Raw genomic sequence first — 16,242 nt, forward strand, 5'->3', positions numbered from 1 at the left:
CTGTTTGGTATGGCAACTGCTTGGCATACGACCGCAAGGCAATACACAGGGTAGTGCGTACGGTCCAGTACATCACCACCAAGTCATACTCTGTTCCCACATAGCAATCGGTACCGGAATGCCAAGTCTGGGACCAAAAGGCTCCAAAACAGCTTCTAACCGCAAGCCAGAAGACTGCTATTGATCTCCTTTGTTGTTTTTGCACTGACATTCTTGCACTGGCTCTATGCACACTCACTGGACTCTACCCACACAGTCACAAATACTACACTGACACTCCAACACACACATTCACACTCTACTTACAGTTGAATTAGGAAGTTTACATTGACTTCGGTTGGAGTCATTCAAAATATTTTTTCAACTACTCCACAGATTTCTTGATAACAAACTATAGCTTTGGAAAGTCGGTTAGGACATCTACTTTGTGCATGACACAAGTCATTTTTCCAACAATTGTTTACAGACAGATTATTTCACTTATAATTCACTGTATCACAATTCCAGTGTGTAAAAATTTTACATAGACTAAGTTGACTGTGCCTTTAAATTCCAGAAAATTATGTCATTGCTCTAGAAGCTTCTGATAGGCTAAATGACATAATTTGAGTCAATTTGACGTGAACCTGTGGATGTATTTCAAGGCCTACCTTCAAACTCAGTGCCTCTTTGCTTGACATCATGGGAAAATCAAAAGAAATCAGCCAAGACTTCAGAAAAAAAAATTGTAGACCTCCACAAGTCTGGTTCATCCTTGGGAGCAATATCCTATAGCAAATGTGTGGCCAGAAGTGAAAAATCATGTGCAAGCAAGGAGGCCTACAAACCTGACTCAGTTACACCAGCTCTGTCAGGAGTAATGGGCAAAAATTCACCCAACTTATTGTGGGAAGCTTGTGGAAGGCTACCCACAACATTTGACCCAAGTTAAACAATTTAAAGGCAATGCTACCAACTACTAATTGAGTGTATGTAAACTTCTGACCCACTGAGAATGTAATTAAAGAAATAAGTTGAAATAAATCTTTCTCTCTGTTATTATTATTCTTTCAGTGTGGATCCTAACTGACCTTAGAGAGTGACTTTTTACTAGGATTAAATTGTGAATAACTGAAACATTTTGAAAAACTGAGTATTTATTTGGCTAAGGTGTAAACTTCCGGCTCACACATGAATATTGATGCCACCTACATTTAGTCGCAGAGACTCTTTCACACTCTTCACAGACACTGCTGCTATTCTGTTTATTATCTATCCTGATTGCCTAGTCACTTTTCCCTCTACCCACATGTACATATTACCTCAACTACCTCATACTCTGCACATTGACTCGGTACCGGTACTCATTATTGTTATTTCATTGTGTTATTATATATATTTTTTAGATCTCATTTGTAATCATTTCACGGTAATGTCTAAACGTTTTGTATTTGCCGCACATGATAATTTTGTTGTTGTTGAAAATAACCCTGGACTGTCCATATTTGTTGTTGTTGAAAATAACCCTGGACTGTCCATGTTTGTTGTTGTTGAAAATAACCCTGGACTGTCCATATTTGTTGTTGTTGAAAATAACCCTGGACTGTCCATATTTGTTGTTGTTAAAAATAACCCTGGACTGTCCATCTTTGTTGTTGTTGAAAATAACCCTGGACTGTCCATATTTGTTGTTGTTGAAAACAACCCTGGACTGTCCATATTTGTTGTTGTTGAAAATAACCATGGACTGTCCATATTTGATGTTGTGGAAAATAACCCTGGACTGTCCATATTTGATGTTGTTGAAAATAACCCTGGACTGTCCATATTTGTTGTTGTTGAAAATAACCCTGGACTGTCCATATTTGTTGTTGTTGAAATAACCCTGGACTGTCCATATTTGTTGTTGTTGAAAATAACCCTGGACTGTCCATATTTGAAATATGTAACTACATCAAGTCAATTGGGGGATCGAGTTATTTCTACCATAAGGAAATGGGCCAGAATCGACATGGAAAACCTATATACTGAAGGCAGCAACGTTAACCTCCCGACCAGGCCATGGCTGAGTTTATTTGTAACTTTTGGATACACTAGACACTTGTATGTCGTAGCCTAACGGAGACCAATATCTATCTTGTGTTATAAAGATGTATAAGTTGTTGATGTGTATGGCTGCATTTCAGATACCATTTTTACATTTAAATGTTGCAGCAATGAGACCTAGGCCTAGATTTTGAGCGAGTGAGAGATAACGTAATTTTGATAGCAAGACCCGATCCCAATGCCTCAACTGCCCCGAGTGGAGAGAAAGACAACTGCTCATTTTCAGCCAATCACGAGGCTAATTTGAATTTCCTGATGCAACAGGAAAACTCTCTGCGACAAAATAGTGATTAAGTTAAGATCCGACATCTGTACGTCGCCGTAAATGGGTAGCAGACGTGGAGATAATGTCACGATAAGACCAAGACCAGAAACCTCTTCTCCTATACCTCACAGGCTGCTGTTGTGCGTGATGCGCAGAGACGGTGTGTGCGTGAGCACGAAGCTCTCCGTGCACTGCTGGCTGCTGGAGGACAGCGACCTCCTTGGTGATCGCTGGAACCGGTTCCATCGGTTGAAGTAGCTGCCCGCAGTCCAGGTACGCTGGCGCTTCCGCAGGTACTCCTTATAGTTCTTGGTGAGTAGCGTGTAGAGGAAAGGGTTGATGCAGCTGTTGGAGTAGGTGAGACAGGTGGTCAAGTAGTTAATGTTGCGCTTGGACTTGGTGGAGAGATGGATGGAGGGCTGGAACTGACCCAGGAGCTGCCAGATCCAGAAGGGCAGGAAACAGGCCCAGAACAGAAGTACAATGGTGAAGATCAGGTAGAGGACCTAGAGGATAGAGAAGCACAAGATGGAGTTAGATATAGATCAGCTAGAAGACCTACAGGACAGGGATGTACATGATTATAGCAATCAATCACATTATTTTGTTTTACCAAAGGATATTCCTTTGACATATCTAAATAATGGTAAGACAGAGGGAGATTTTTAGTTTGACTGACATAAAGATACTTAGTTTAATTCTGACCTTTTGGTTGGGTAGTTTCTTGGTCTGTTTGAAGGTTTCTGTCTGTGAGATCCAGTAGGTACGAGCCAGTCCGATGTAGAGAAAGCCAATGATCATCCCCGGAGCCACAATGCTGGTACAGAACAGGAAGGTGATGTACACCTTATAGGACAGCGGTGAGATAGTCGGCTGGCACATGGCCTTGCTCCCCACCTTCATCATCTGAATACTGAGAATCATGGGTAAGGTCAGGACCAGGGAAGCCACCCATACAAGCACCGCAATGGCTTTGCGGTAGCTCTTTGACCGCTTGACTGTGTCCAGCGGTTTCAGCACGGCAAAGTACCTCTCCGTGCTCATGATGGTCAGCGTGAAAATGCTGGCGTGCATCGTCAGAAAATCCATGCTGATTAGAATCCTGCACCCAGCATCGCCAAAATACCAACCTTTCAGGAAGTACGTGCAGACCACGAACGGAATGGTCAACAGATAGAGGAGGTCAGCCAGGGCTAAGTTGATGATGTAAATATACATGGATGCCGCGAAACGCATGGATTGACACATGACCACGAGGGTGTAGATGTTTCCGGAGACGCCGACCAGACACATGAGGGAGAGAATACAGCCTATTGTGAAGGTGGCGGCGGTGTCTTCGGGAGAGGAAGGGGTGGAGTCTAAAGGCGGGTCGGTGGCGTTGGGGATCAGCTCCATCAGAACCAGCAGGGGCTCCATGGATACCGTGGTCATCGCTACGGAGATAGAAGGGGAGGGGTTTAGTTTATTAGCATCATGCAGCAGCTACTCCTAAAATGTACAAATATTGGGAAGACACCAGGAGACAATTAAAATACTATTTACACACTATTCATATATTCATGTATAAAGTACAGTTACATTTGATCTTTAGAAAAAGGAGAAGTGCTGTGATACAAGATGTTTTTTATTTATTAGTATTTTAAAGCTAACTTGTTTTTTGCCTGAGTAACCTCGGATGGCAGAGCATTCCATGATTACATGGTTCTACACATAACTGAGAGACGCATTAGATCTGTTTTTAGGCTGGGTACAGGGAAGAAACCCGTAGTGTCGTGTCTTGTGGATAATTCTGTTTGAAGTGTATGCAAATAGATTATACAAGTGGTTAGGTATTTTCCTCACACAAATGTTTCTTAAAAAGACAAGCAGAGAAGTAGTCAATTCCTCCTCAACACCTTAACCATGAAAGACTATAGTGATGTAAGTTCTGTGTGTGCAGTTAAGGGCAAAGCATACTGCTTTGTATGAATGGGTGAATTGGGGAGTAGGAGAGGAGAGATAAATACAAATGAAATTCTTATTAGCATGTCTGCAACAACAACAGATGGATGCCATGTTTATTAGGGGCGAATGAGAGGGAGGAATGGGAAATACATTTATATTTTCATTAACGATCGCTCCACCAAGGCCACCATTGGCTCCATGGATACCACATTCATCGCTGGAGAAAGGAGTGGAAGAGAGAGAGAAACAGAGAGAGAGTAGTAGTGGTGAAGGTGTTGCTGGACTGAACCGATTAGAATTAACAGTGAAGTCTCCCAGACCTTCATCAAATATAGCTAGCAGTACACTTTCTGGTCTCACTGATGAAGATCTGGAAATGTGATGTAATGAACATATTTTGATATTTCTGGGCTATAATGTCTGTAGCCCAAACATTATTGGCAGGTTTCCCAGACCCAGATTAAGCCAATTCCTGGACAAAAAAGCACTTTCAATGGAGATTTTCTATTGCCTTCTCAGTCCAGGAGTAGACTTTAACTGGTTGTGGGAAACTGGCCCACAATCTCCGTGAACAATCTACATGAAATCAAATGCTGATTACGCTTCTGCAATGGTAGAACGGGGATTAACCCCAGGAAAAATAAACAAAGCTAATCTTAGGGAGCATAAAAACATATTTATTCATACTTAAGGTCAAATGCACTGCAATCATGTTTCAGTATGGTTAGTTTGGAAGATAGGGGATCGTCTCAAAGACAGACCATAGACACAATATACAGCAGTACAATAATGACAAGATGAACGTTCAACTCTTATAAGAATAATGCATTTTCCGCAACACTTAACTGCATTGACGGACTGGAATACAAATGTCAGTGACCTTAGCTGCAATAGTGGCTAACTGTACTGTGGTTTAACACTGACTACACTTAGAAAAAAGGGTTCCAAAACAGTACTTCGGCTGTCCCCGTAGGAGAACCCTTTTGGGTTCAAGGTAGAACCCTTTCCACAGAGGGTTCTATATGGAACCCAAAAGGGTTCTACCTGGAACCCAAAAGGGTTCTACCTGGAACACAAAAGGGTTCTCCTACGGGGACAGCCAAAGAACCATTTTGGAACCCTTTTTTCAAACCCAAAGGGGTTCTATCTGGAACCAAAAAGGGTTCTTCAAAGGATTCTCCTATGGAAACAGCCAAAGAACCCTTTTAGGTTCAAGATAGAACTTTCTTTTAATAAAAGTGTAATATCAGTATAATACCATTTAGGAATTAGATTTCCTGGTCCCTACCTGTATGCAAATTATTTGACTGATATTATTTACAACATTTTTATTTATTTTAAGACACATGTTCATGTCATAAGTCAATGGTGCCACCTGTCAGTTATTTTAGTAGGCAAGATAATGAGGATATTAAAGGTTTGACTGGCCAGGTCTGTCTTAACCAGATCACAAGGTCTACTAATGTGGACACAATCAGGATGTGGTCACAATCAGGATGTGGTCACAATCAGAAGAAAATACGCATGTCATTACCAGGTATTAATGAGGCTTTTATCTGCTCTGACAGAGCCCGGCAGCCTGTTGGAGTGCCAGGTGTGTGTGTGTGTGTGTGTGTTTGTGTGTGTGTTCGTGCGTGCGTGCGTACGTGCACGCGTGTGTCAGGGGTGTCCCATTGAAATGTGTTTGAAGTAGAAGCTTACCTTGATTGTTATCTGCTGGATTGTCAGCTGACTGGATGCCGGAACAGAAAGAATTAGCATCTAGCTTCGTTAGCCTGTTGAACCATCACCTAGCTCACTCTGGTCTCCCAACTTCACATATACTGCAGGTATGTCTAGAGCCAAAAAAGTCCAAACAGATCCTTCAATGAATCTGGTGATCCTGTGCATTTCAATTGAGATAAATAAAAAATCCTGGATCTTGAGTTTGGCTAAGAAAGATCCTTTGCCGTAACACCACTGTCTTCATAGTTTCATTTACCATAGTATATAGTCTCAATCAAAAGGTGAATGAATCCGAGAACTGAAAAAAAAGGTGCCCTTTGAGCTCGACTAAAACTTCTTCTACTCTTCTTCTACTCTCTCTGTCTCTCAGTGCAGCTTGAGAGTACCTTCCACAGGTTTGATTGACAGCTTCAACATGCCAGCCGAGAAATTAAACGTTGAAGCGGTAATGATTAGAAGAAAAAGGAACGTTTCCTCACGGGGAATAGAGAGTGACTGAGGTGACAAATCACGTTAAGCTACAGCTGGTTACGGAGAATCCCCTTCACTGAGACACAGTGTCTGAGAGACTGAGAGAGAGAGGACGGAGAGGAGGGAGGGAGGAACGGAGAGTAGGGAGGGAGGGAGAGGAGGTAGGGGGAGGGATACAGATAGAGAGCCACTCGCACACAAGAAGTAGGAGGGGGGATGAGAGAGATAATGAGATAATGGGTTGAGCGAGGGAATGGGCAGAGCGAGAGAGAGAATGGGTTGAGAGAGAGAATGGGTAGAAAAAGAGAGAGAACGGGTAGAGAGAGAGAGAAAGAGAGAGAGAGAGAGAGAGAATGTTGAGAGAGAGAGAGAGAGAGAGAGAGAGAGAGAATGGGTTGAGAGAGATAATGAGTTGAGAGAGAGAATGGGTTGAGAGAGAGAATGAGTTCAGAGAGAGAATGAGTTGAGAGAGAGAGAGAATGAGGTGAGAGAGATAATGGTTTGAGAGAGAGAGAATGGGTTGAGAGAGAGAATGAGTTGAGAGAGAGAATGGGTATAGAGAGAGAGAGAGAATGGGTTGAGAGAGAGAATGAGTTGAGAGAGAGAATGGGTTGAGAGAGAGAGAATGGGTTGAGAGAGAGAGAATGGGTAGAGAGAGAGACAAAGAGAGAGAGAATGGGTTGAGAGAGAGAATGAGTTGAGAGAGAGAGAATGGGTTGAGAGAGAGAATGAGTTGAGAGAGAGAGAATGGGTTGCGAGAGAGAGAGAGAATGGGTTGAGAGCGAGAGAAAATGAGGTGAGAGAGAGCATGGGTTGAGAGAGAGAGAGAATGGGTTGAGAAAGAGAATGTGTTGAGAGAGAGAATGGGTTGAGAGAGAGAGAATGGGTTGAGAGAGAGAGAATGGGTTGAGAGAGAGAATGGGTTGAGAGAGAGAGAATGGGTTGAGAGAGAGAATGGGTTGAGAGAGAGAATGAGTTGAGCAAGAGAGAATGGGTTGAGAGAGAGAATGGGTTGAGAGAGAGAGAATGAGTTGAGAGAGAGAGAATGGGTTGAGAGAGAGAATGGGTTGTGAGAGAGAATGAGTTGAGAGAGAGAGAATGGGTTGAGAGAGAGAGAATGGGTTGAGAGAGAGAGAATGGGTTTAGAGAGAGAATGGGTTGAGAGAGAGAATGGGTTGAGAGAGAGAGAATGGGTTGAGAGAGAGAGAATGGGTTGAGAGAGAGAATGGGTTGAGAGAGACAGAATGGGTTGAGAGAGAGAGAATGGGTTGAGAGAGAGAGAATGGGTTGAGAGAGAGAATGGGTTGAGAGAGAGAGAATGAGTTGAGAGAGAGAATGGGTTGAGAGAGAGAGAATGGGTTGAGAGAGAGAGAATGGGTTGAGAGAGAGAGAATGGGTTGAGAGAGAGAGAATGGGTTGAGAGAGAGAGAATGAAGAACAAACCATTGTAAATACAACCCATATTGATGCTGATTTATTTTCCCTTGTGTTCTATAACCATTTGTACATTGCTACAACACTGTATATATACATAATATATAATATATACATGTTTAATGTCTTTATTCTTTTGAAACTTCTTTATGTGTTATGTTTACTGTTCATTTTTATTGTTTATTCCACTGTTGTATATTATCTACCTCACTTGCTTTGGCAATTTTAACACATTTCCTATGCCAATAAAGCCCCTTGAATTGAATTGAATTGAATGGGTAGAGAGAAAGAAAGGGGGAGAGTGAGAGACAGAGACAGACAGAGAGAGAGATTGGGTTGAGAGAGAGAGATTGGGTTGAGAGAGAGAGAATGGGTTGAGAGAGAGAGAGAGAGAGAGAAAGAAAAAGGGAGAGAGAGAGAGAGAGACAGAGAGAGAGAGAGAGAGAGAGAGAGAGAGAGAGAGGGAGAGAGAGAGAGAGAGAGAGAGAGAGAGAGAGAGACCTAGGTCATGGATTATGAGGAGGTATGCAGGAAATGTGTTCTGCTCTCTCTCCTCTACCAGCTCACCAGCTATTTCTGTGAAAAAGTGTGTGTGTGTGTGTGTGTGTGTGTGTGTATACAACGCAGCTGGACTGACTGTAATTTAACACACACATACACACACATTCCAGTGGACAAAAACTGGTTGAATTCACGTTGTTATAGTGTAAATTGTCAACATATTGTGACGTGTAATCCACGTGGAAAATACATTGCTCCTGCTGGAGGACTGATCAATCTACAGCTACCCTTTTAGTCTGCCATCACAAGGGTTTAACCAAGCCCAGTTTAGCTATGATATTTGTCACTGACTTATTACCAATGTGCTATCGTGAGAATGATTGTTGAGTGTTCTCCACTTAACTAAATCGATTCACTGTTGCTATGGAAGTCATTCCAAAGGATAGGTTTAACAGAGCAAGTTAAATGTGTCCATACATTATTACTCAGGGATCATCACTAAGACTATTTAGGCCTGTATAGCATTTGCAGTCATCAACAGCTATTGTTTCAATTCAACCCACAAAATACATGTTGATGATTTTCATGACATTTTGGGTGTTTTATTTAACTTTTGAACACCTGTGGTGTTCCCGACCGGTCATTAGAAATGAATGGGTGAGACTACAATTAGTGTATAAAACTGAGTTCAGCCACATGACCATTCATCAGATGGACACACTTCCTCTCCCAGACTCCCACATGCATGTGTGTTTGAGCACACACACACACTCAAACCTTCTTGGCTTCCATGGCAACCCCCACAGGAACCTTTCTCCAATAGAGTCATTCCCCCAGGGGAACCTTTCTCCAATAGAGTCATTCCCCCAGGGGAACCTTTCTCCAATAGAATCATTCCCCCAGTGGAACCTTTCTCCAATAGAATCATTCCCCCAGGGGAACCTTTCTCCAATAGAATCATTCCGCCAGGGGAACCTTTCTCCAATAGAATCTTTCCCCCACAGGAACCTTTCTCCAATAGAATCATTCCCCCAGGGGAACCTTTCTCCAATAGAATCTTTCCCCCAGGGGAACCTTTCTCCAATAGAATCTTTCCCCCAGGGGAACCTTTCTCCAATAGAATCTTTCCCCCAGGGGAACCTTTCTCCAATAGAATCTTTCCCCCACAGGAACCTTTCTCCAATAGAATCATTCCCCCAGGGGAACCTTTCTCCAATAGAATCTTTCCCCCACAGGAACCTTTCTCCAATAGAATCTTTCCCCCAGGGGAACCTTTCTCCAATAGAATCTTTCCCCCACAGGAACCTTTCTCCAATAGAATCTTTCCCCCAGGGGAACCTTTCTCCAATAGAATCTTTCCCCCAGGGGAACCTTTCTCCAATAGAATCATTCCCCCAGGGGAACCTTTCTCCAATAGAATCTTTCCCCCAGGGGAACCTTTCTCCAATAGAATCTTTCCCCCACAGGAACCTTTCTCCAATAGAATCATTCCCCCACAGTTAACCACACCTGCTGGCATTCTCACAAACAATCGCAACATTGTTTCAATAATATATAGAACTTTTCTAGCAGCTCTGGGATATAAAGCTTTTTTGAGGCCCTGCTCACAATTCATTCTGTGGCAGTACAATGACCAAACGATATACTGTATGTGAGGCTCTTGGTCATATCTTTGATCATGAGACTGGTGAGGAGGAGAGAGACCAGGAAACTGACAGTGAAGTTGCATTAGAGGAGAAAGTGTCAGAAGTTGAAGAAAACACAGAATATGATCCAGACCAAGAGACAACCGATGTGGAACATTCCAGTGATGAAGAAGAGGACCCTGCGGAGGTTGTTGGTACATTCCGTTCAAATAATGGGAATTTGTCCTGGTCTTCATCCCCACCGGAGAGGAGAGGTCGGCTGTCGGCTGAAAATGTTATCAGGATGACCCCAGGGCTACGAGATACACCATATCCAGGGTTGATGACATAAAATCCTGCTTCGAACTGATCCTGACAGAGTCAATTGAAACATTAGTGATAAACATGACCAACTTGGAGGGGAGACGCATTTACAAAGACAACTGAAAGGAGGTAGACCAGACACACGTCCAAGCACACGTGGGTCTCTTGATTTTGGCTGGTGTGTACAGATCCAGAAATGAATCGACCACCAGTTCATGGCGTACAGAGTCTGGTCGGGCAATTTTTCATGCCACTTTGTCACTCCAGACATTTCACGTGTTGTCGCGGGTGATTCGCTTCAACAACCGTGATACAAGACCAGGCCGCCGTCAACAAGACAAGCTGGCAGCGATCAGAGAGGTTTGGCACAAGTGGGTGAGGCGCCTGCCACTCATCTATAACCCAACCCATCTATAATCACAGTGGATGAGCTTCTGGTCGCTGCCCATTCAAACAGTACATGCCAAGCAGACTGTCTAAATATGGAATAAAGATATGGGCATAATGTGATGCCTGGACAAGTTATGCCTGGAACCTGCTGACGGTGTTCCCGAAAGGAACCAGGGTTAACCTACTGATGGTGTTCTCGAAAGGAACCAGGGTTAACCTGCTGATGGTGTTCCCGAAAGGAACCAGGGTTAACCTGCTGACGGTGTTCCCGAGAGGAACCAGGGTTAACCTGCTGATGGTGTTCCCGAAAGGAACCAGGGTTAACCTGCTGATGGTGTTCCCGAAAGGAACCAGGGTGAACCTGCTGACGGTGTTCCCGAGAGGAACCAGGGTTAACCTGCTGATGGTGTTCCCGAGAGGAACCAGGGTTAACCTGCTGATGGTGTTCCCGAGAGGAACCAGGGTTAACCTGCTGATGGTGTTCCCGAAAGGAACCAGGGTTAACCTGCTGACGGTGTTCCCGAAAGGAACCAGGGTGAACCTGCTGATGGTGTTCCCGAAAGGAACCAGGGTTATCCTGCTGACGGTGTTCCCGAGAGGAACCAGGGTGAACCTGCTGATGGTGTTCCCGAAAGGAACCAGGGTTAACCTGCTGACGGTGTTCCCGAGAGGAACCAGGGTTAACCTGCTGATGGTGTTCCCGAAAGGAACCAGGGTTAACCTGCTGACGGTGATCCCGAGAGGAACCAGGGTTAACCTGCTGATGGTGTTCCCGAAAGGAACCAGGGTTAACCTGCTGACGGTGTTCCCGAAAGGAACCAGGGTTAACCTGCTGATGGTGTTCCCGAAAGGAACCAGGGTTAACCTGCTGATGGTGTTCCCGAAAGGAACCAGGGTGAACCTGCTGATGGTGTTCCCGAAAGGAACCAGGGTTAACCTGCTGACGGTGTTCCCGAGAGGAACCAGGGTTAACCTGCTGATGGTGTTCCCGAAAGGAACCAGGGTTAACCTGCTGACGGTGTTCCCGAGAGGAACCAGGGTTAACCTGCTGATGGTGTTCCCGAAAGGAACCAGGGTTAACCTGCTGACGGTGTTCCCGAAAGGAACCAGGGTTAACCTGCTGATGGTGTTCCCGAAAGGAACCAGGGTTAACCTGCTGACGGTGTTCCCGAGAGGAACCAGGGTTAACCTGCTGATGGTGTTCCCGAAAGGAACCAGGGTTAACCTGCTGACGGTGTTCCCGAAAGGAACCAGGGTTAACCTGCTGATGGTGTTCCCGAAAGGAACCAGGGTTAACCTGCTGATGGTGTTCCCGAAAGGAACCAGGGTGAACCTGCTGATGGTGTTCCCGAAAGGAACCAGGGTTAACCTGCTGACGGTGTTCCCGAAAGGAACCAGGGTGAACCTGCTGATGGTGTTCCCGAAAGGAACCAGGGTTAACCTGCTGACGGTGTTCCCGAGAGGAACCAGGGTGAACCTGCTGATGGTGTTCCCGAAAGGAACCAGGGTTAACCTGCTGACGGTGTTCCCGAGAGGAACCAGGGTTAACCTGCTGACGGTGTTCCCGAAAGGAACCAGGGTTAACCTGCTGACGGTGTTCCCGAGAGGAACCAGGGTGAACCTGCTGATGGTGTTCCCGAAAGGAACCAGGGAAACCTGCTGACGGTGTTCCCGAAAGGAACCAGGGTTAACCTGCTGACGGTGTTCCCGAGAGGAACCAGGGTGAACCTGCTGATGGTGTTCCCGAAAAGAACCAGGGAAACCTGCTGATGGTGTTCCCGAAAGGAACCAGGGTCAACCTGCTGATGGTGTTCCCGAAAGGAACCAGGGTGAACCTGCTGATGGTGTTTCCGAGAGGAACCAGGGAAACCTGCTGACGGTGTTCCCGAAAAGGAACCAGGGTTAACCTGCTGACGGTGTTCCCGAGAGGAACCAGGGTGAACCTGCTGATGGTGTTCCCGAAAGGAACCAGGGTTAACCTGTGGATGGTGTTCCCGATAGGAACCAGGGTGAACCTGCTGATGGTGTTCCCGAAAGGAACCAGGGTTAACCTGCTGACGGTGTTCCCGAAAGGAACCAGGGTGAACCTGCTGATGGTGTTCCCGAAAGGAACCAGGGTTAACCTGCTGACGGTGTTCCTGAAAGGAACCAGGGTGAACCTGCTGACGGTGTTCCCGAAAGGAACCAGGGTTAACCTGCTGATGGTGTTCCTGAAAGGAACCAGGGTGAACCTGCTGACGGTGTTCCCGAGAGGAACCAGGGTGAACCTGTGGATGGTGTTCCCGATAGGAACCAGGGAAACCTGCTGGGGGTGAGTTGGCAACCCTGAGTTGCCTCCTGCCTTACTCACTAACAAGGACAGGGATAATTAACACTTTTGTGTTCTACTGCCAGAAGAAAAAGAAGAATGTGCTCCTGATGACAACTCTGCACAGGGATGCCGCTGTGAGTACCAAGGAGGACACGAAGCCTAGCTCTGTCCTGGATTACAACAGGAACGAAGAGGAGTTAACAACCTTGATAAGGTATGTTACTTTTTATCTTTCAAGTCTCATACTTTTTTTTCTATTACTAGATTGTTTTATCTTCACTATAAAAATAGGACATGTTGTTGCTTGGTGAAATGCTCATTGAATTTGTGAACAATATGGAGTCAATTCTATCAATTTGAATATGTAAATATGTTTTAGATGTAGTAAATTAAAACAATGCTTTGATGCAATTTTTCACATTACTATCCAAGATATGAACTATCACTTGTATTTACTCACTATTTTATTTACTGATTGTTGCACTTTTTGGCACATAATCTTGTAAGTGGATGACGTCGGCACATGGTGGTGATCTTCAACACCCTAGATGTGTCGGGCCAACAAAGTGTTTGTGGTGTGGTTGGAGGTGAGTCCAGGCTGGAAGCAGGGGAAATTCTTCAAGAGGAAACTATTCCTAGAAGAGTTGGGGAAAGCCATGGTGGCACCCCTCATTTAAAGGCGCCAACACCTTCCTCCAACACCATCCTCTGCTGGCTTGGTGAGAGATATACAAGGGCCAGAAGCTAGATCTACGGCCGCCAGAGACAGAAGAGACAAAAGGAAGCCGTGCAATCTGTGTGAACGAAGACATGTCAAAACGAGCATTATGTTCCATAAATCCAGTGCATATATTTGCAAGGCACAGGCAGCAACCGCTACGTATTGTCCAACATGTGTATGAGAACAGCACAAAATGGAACCACCACTGATTGACAAATTGTGAACATTTTAATGTTTTTGCTATTGTTACTAATACAGTTATTGTTACTGTTGTTCTTTATTGTGTTCAGACATTAATTTTGTAATATTTTAAACTTTTCATGTGTAGTTTGGGCCTGTCCTTTCTTTACTAATACAATCATACTGGTCAGTTTTGACCAGGAACACAACAGATGTTATTTTGTGCCCCTATTTAAAAATGTGAAATGGTTTCAAAACAAATATCCTTGTTAAATTTTGCCACAAAGTTATCTGTTGTTGCCTCTGTTTCATCTGAGTATTTGTTATAGTCAAACTAATCCATACATTATTTTATTTTACTCAAAAACAAGTTGTATGAGCTCAGGTAAATGAGGCCTACAGGCCATAAATAGCAAATAGAAGTTCAAAACCTGTAATGTTCACAATAATTTAAGTTGATAAAAAGATCTAACACAACATTAGGTGATAATATATGTATTATTATGGATTTACAGTGCCTTGCGAAAGTATTCGGGCCCCTTGAACTTTGCGACCTTTTGCCACATTTCAGGCTTCAAACATAAAGATATAAAACTGTATTTTTTTGTGAAGAATCAACAACAAGTGGGACACAATCATGAAGTGGAACGACATTTATTGGATATTTCAAACTTTTTTAACAAATCAAAAACTGAAAAATTGGGCGTGCAAAATTATTCAGCCCCCTTAAGTTAATACTTTGTAGCGCCACCTTTTGCTGCGATTACAGCTGTAAGTCGCTTGGGGTATGTCTCTATCAGTTTTGCACATCGAGAGACTGACATTTTTTCCCATTCCTCCTTGCAAAACAGCTCGAGCTCAGTGAGGTTGGATGGAGAGCATTTGTGAACAGCAGTTTTCAGTTCTTTCCACAGATTCTCGATTGGATTCAGGTCTGGACTTTGACTTGTCCATTCTAACACCTGGATATGTTTATTTTTGAACCATTCCATTGTAAATTTTGCTTTATGTTTTGGATCATTGTCTTGTTGGAAGACAAATCTCCGTCCCAGTCTCAGGTCTTTTGCAGACTCCATCAGGTTTTCTTCCAGAATGGTCCTGTATTTGGCTCCATCCATCTTCCCATCAATTTTAACCATCTTCCCTGTCCCTGCTGAAGAAAAGCAGGCCCAAACCATGATGCTGCCACCACCATGTTTGACAGTGGGGATGGTGTGTTCAGCTGTGTTGCTTTTACGCCAAACATAACGTTTTGCATTGTTGCCAAAAAGTTCAATTTTGGTTTCATCTGACCAGAGCACCTTCTTCCACTTGTTTGGTGTGTCTCCCAGGTGGCTTGTGGCAAACTTTAAACAACACTTTTTATGGATATCTTTAAGAAATGGCTTTCTTCTTGCCACTCTTCCATAAAGGCCAGATTTGTGCAATATACGACTGATTGTTGTCCTATGGACAGAGTCTCCCACCTCAGCTGTAGATCTCTGCAGTTCATCCAGAGTGATCATGGGCCTCTTGGCTGCATCTCTGATCAGTCTTCTCCTTGTATGAGCTGAAAGTTTAGAGGGACGGCCAGGTCTTGGTAGATTTGCAGTGGTCTGATACTCCTTCCATTTCAATATTATCGCTTGCACAGTGCTCCTTGGGATGTTTAAAGCTTGGGAAATCTTTTTGTATCCAAATCCGGCTTTAAACTTCTTCACAACAGTATCTCGGACCTGCCTGGTGTGTTCCTTGTTCTTCATGATGCTCTCTGCGCTTTTAACGGACCTCTGAGACTATCACAGTGCAGGTGCATTTATACGGAGACTTGATTACACACAGGTGGATTGTATTTATCATCATTAGTCATTTAGGTCAACATTGGATCATTCAGAGATCCTCACTGAACTTCTGGAGAGAGTTTGCTGCACTGAAAGTAAAGGGGCTGAATAATTTTGCACGCCCAAATTTTCAGTTTTTGATTTGTTAAAAAAGTTTGAAATATCCAATAAATGTCGTTCCACTTCATGATTGTGTCCCACTTGTTGTTGATTCTTCACAAAAAAATACAGTTTTATATCTTTATGTTTGAAGCCTGAAATGTGGCAAAAGGTCGCAAAGTTCAAGGGGGCCAAATACTTTCGCAAGGCACTGTATAATCAGCTATAATGGGGAGTTCATATTGGACCGGGAACAAGAATGAATTAACATGAAACGAACACAACAGGAGGGTTAAATGTTGTGATATTCAGTGATATTGAATTGTGTTTGGTTGTCAAAGCAACCA

At 43.9% G+C, this 16,242-nt stretch overlaps 1 protein-coding gene and 1 pseudogene across 1 annotated transcript; one reads left to right on the forward strand and one right to left on the reverse strand.

The window, feature by feature from the left end:
- Nucleotides 1-302: 302 nt before the first annotated feature.
- Nucleotides 303-6,696, reverse strand: LOC110491329 (urotensin-2 receptor-like). The gene is made up of 3 exons (XM_021564697.3): nucleotides 5,996-6,696; nucleotides 3,056-3,783; nucleotides 303-2,856 (listed from the first exon to the last, which is right to left on the reverse strand). Exons 2-3 carry the CDS (start codon nucleotides 3,779-3,781, stop codon nucleotides 2,476-2,478), a joined length of 1,107 nt encoding a protein of 368 aa, XP_021420372.1. The 5' UTR covers nucleotides 3,782-3,783; nucleotides 5,996-6,696; the 3' UTR covers nucleotides 303-2,475.
- LOC149976538 (uncharacterized) overlaps nucleotides 5,774-16,242 on the forward strand; it is an 18,444-nt pseudogene continuing 7,975 nt past the window's right edge.

Source organism: Oncorhynchus mykiss, chromosome 16 (assembly GCF_057628025.1).
Source record: "Oncorhynchus mykiss isolate SJ-2025 chromosome 16, ASM5762802v1, whole genome shotgun sequence".
Classification (NCBI taxonomy): domain Eukaryota; kingdom Metazoa; phylum Chordata; class Actinopteri; order Salmoniformes; family Salmonidae; genus Oncorhynchus; species Oncorhynchus mykiss.

Excerpts from the sequence above, each read along its gene's own strand:
- LOC110491329 (XM_021564697.3), bottom strand. The coding sequence starts at position 3,781 with ATGACCACGGTATCCATGGAGCCCCTGCTGGTTCTGATGGAGCTGATC. Across the intron at positions 2,857-3,055 it reads AGAAACTACCCAACCAAAAG|GTCCTCTACCTGATCTTCAC; the intron begins GTCAGAATTAAA and ends TCTATCCTCTAG.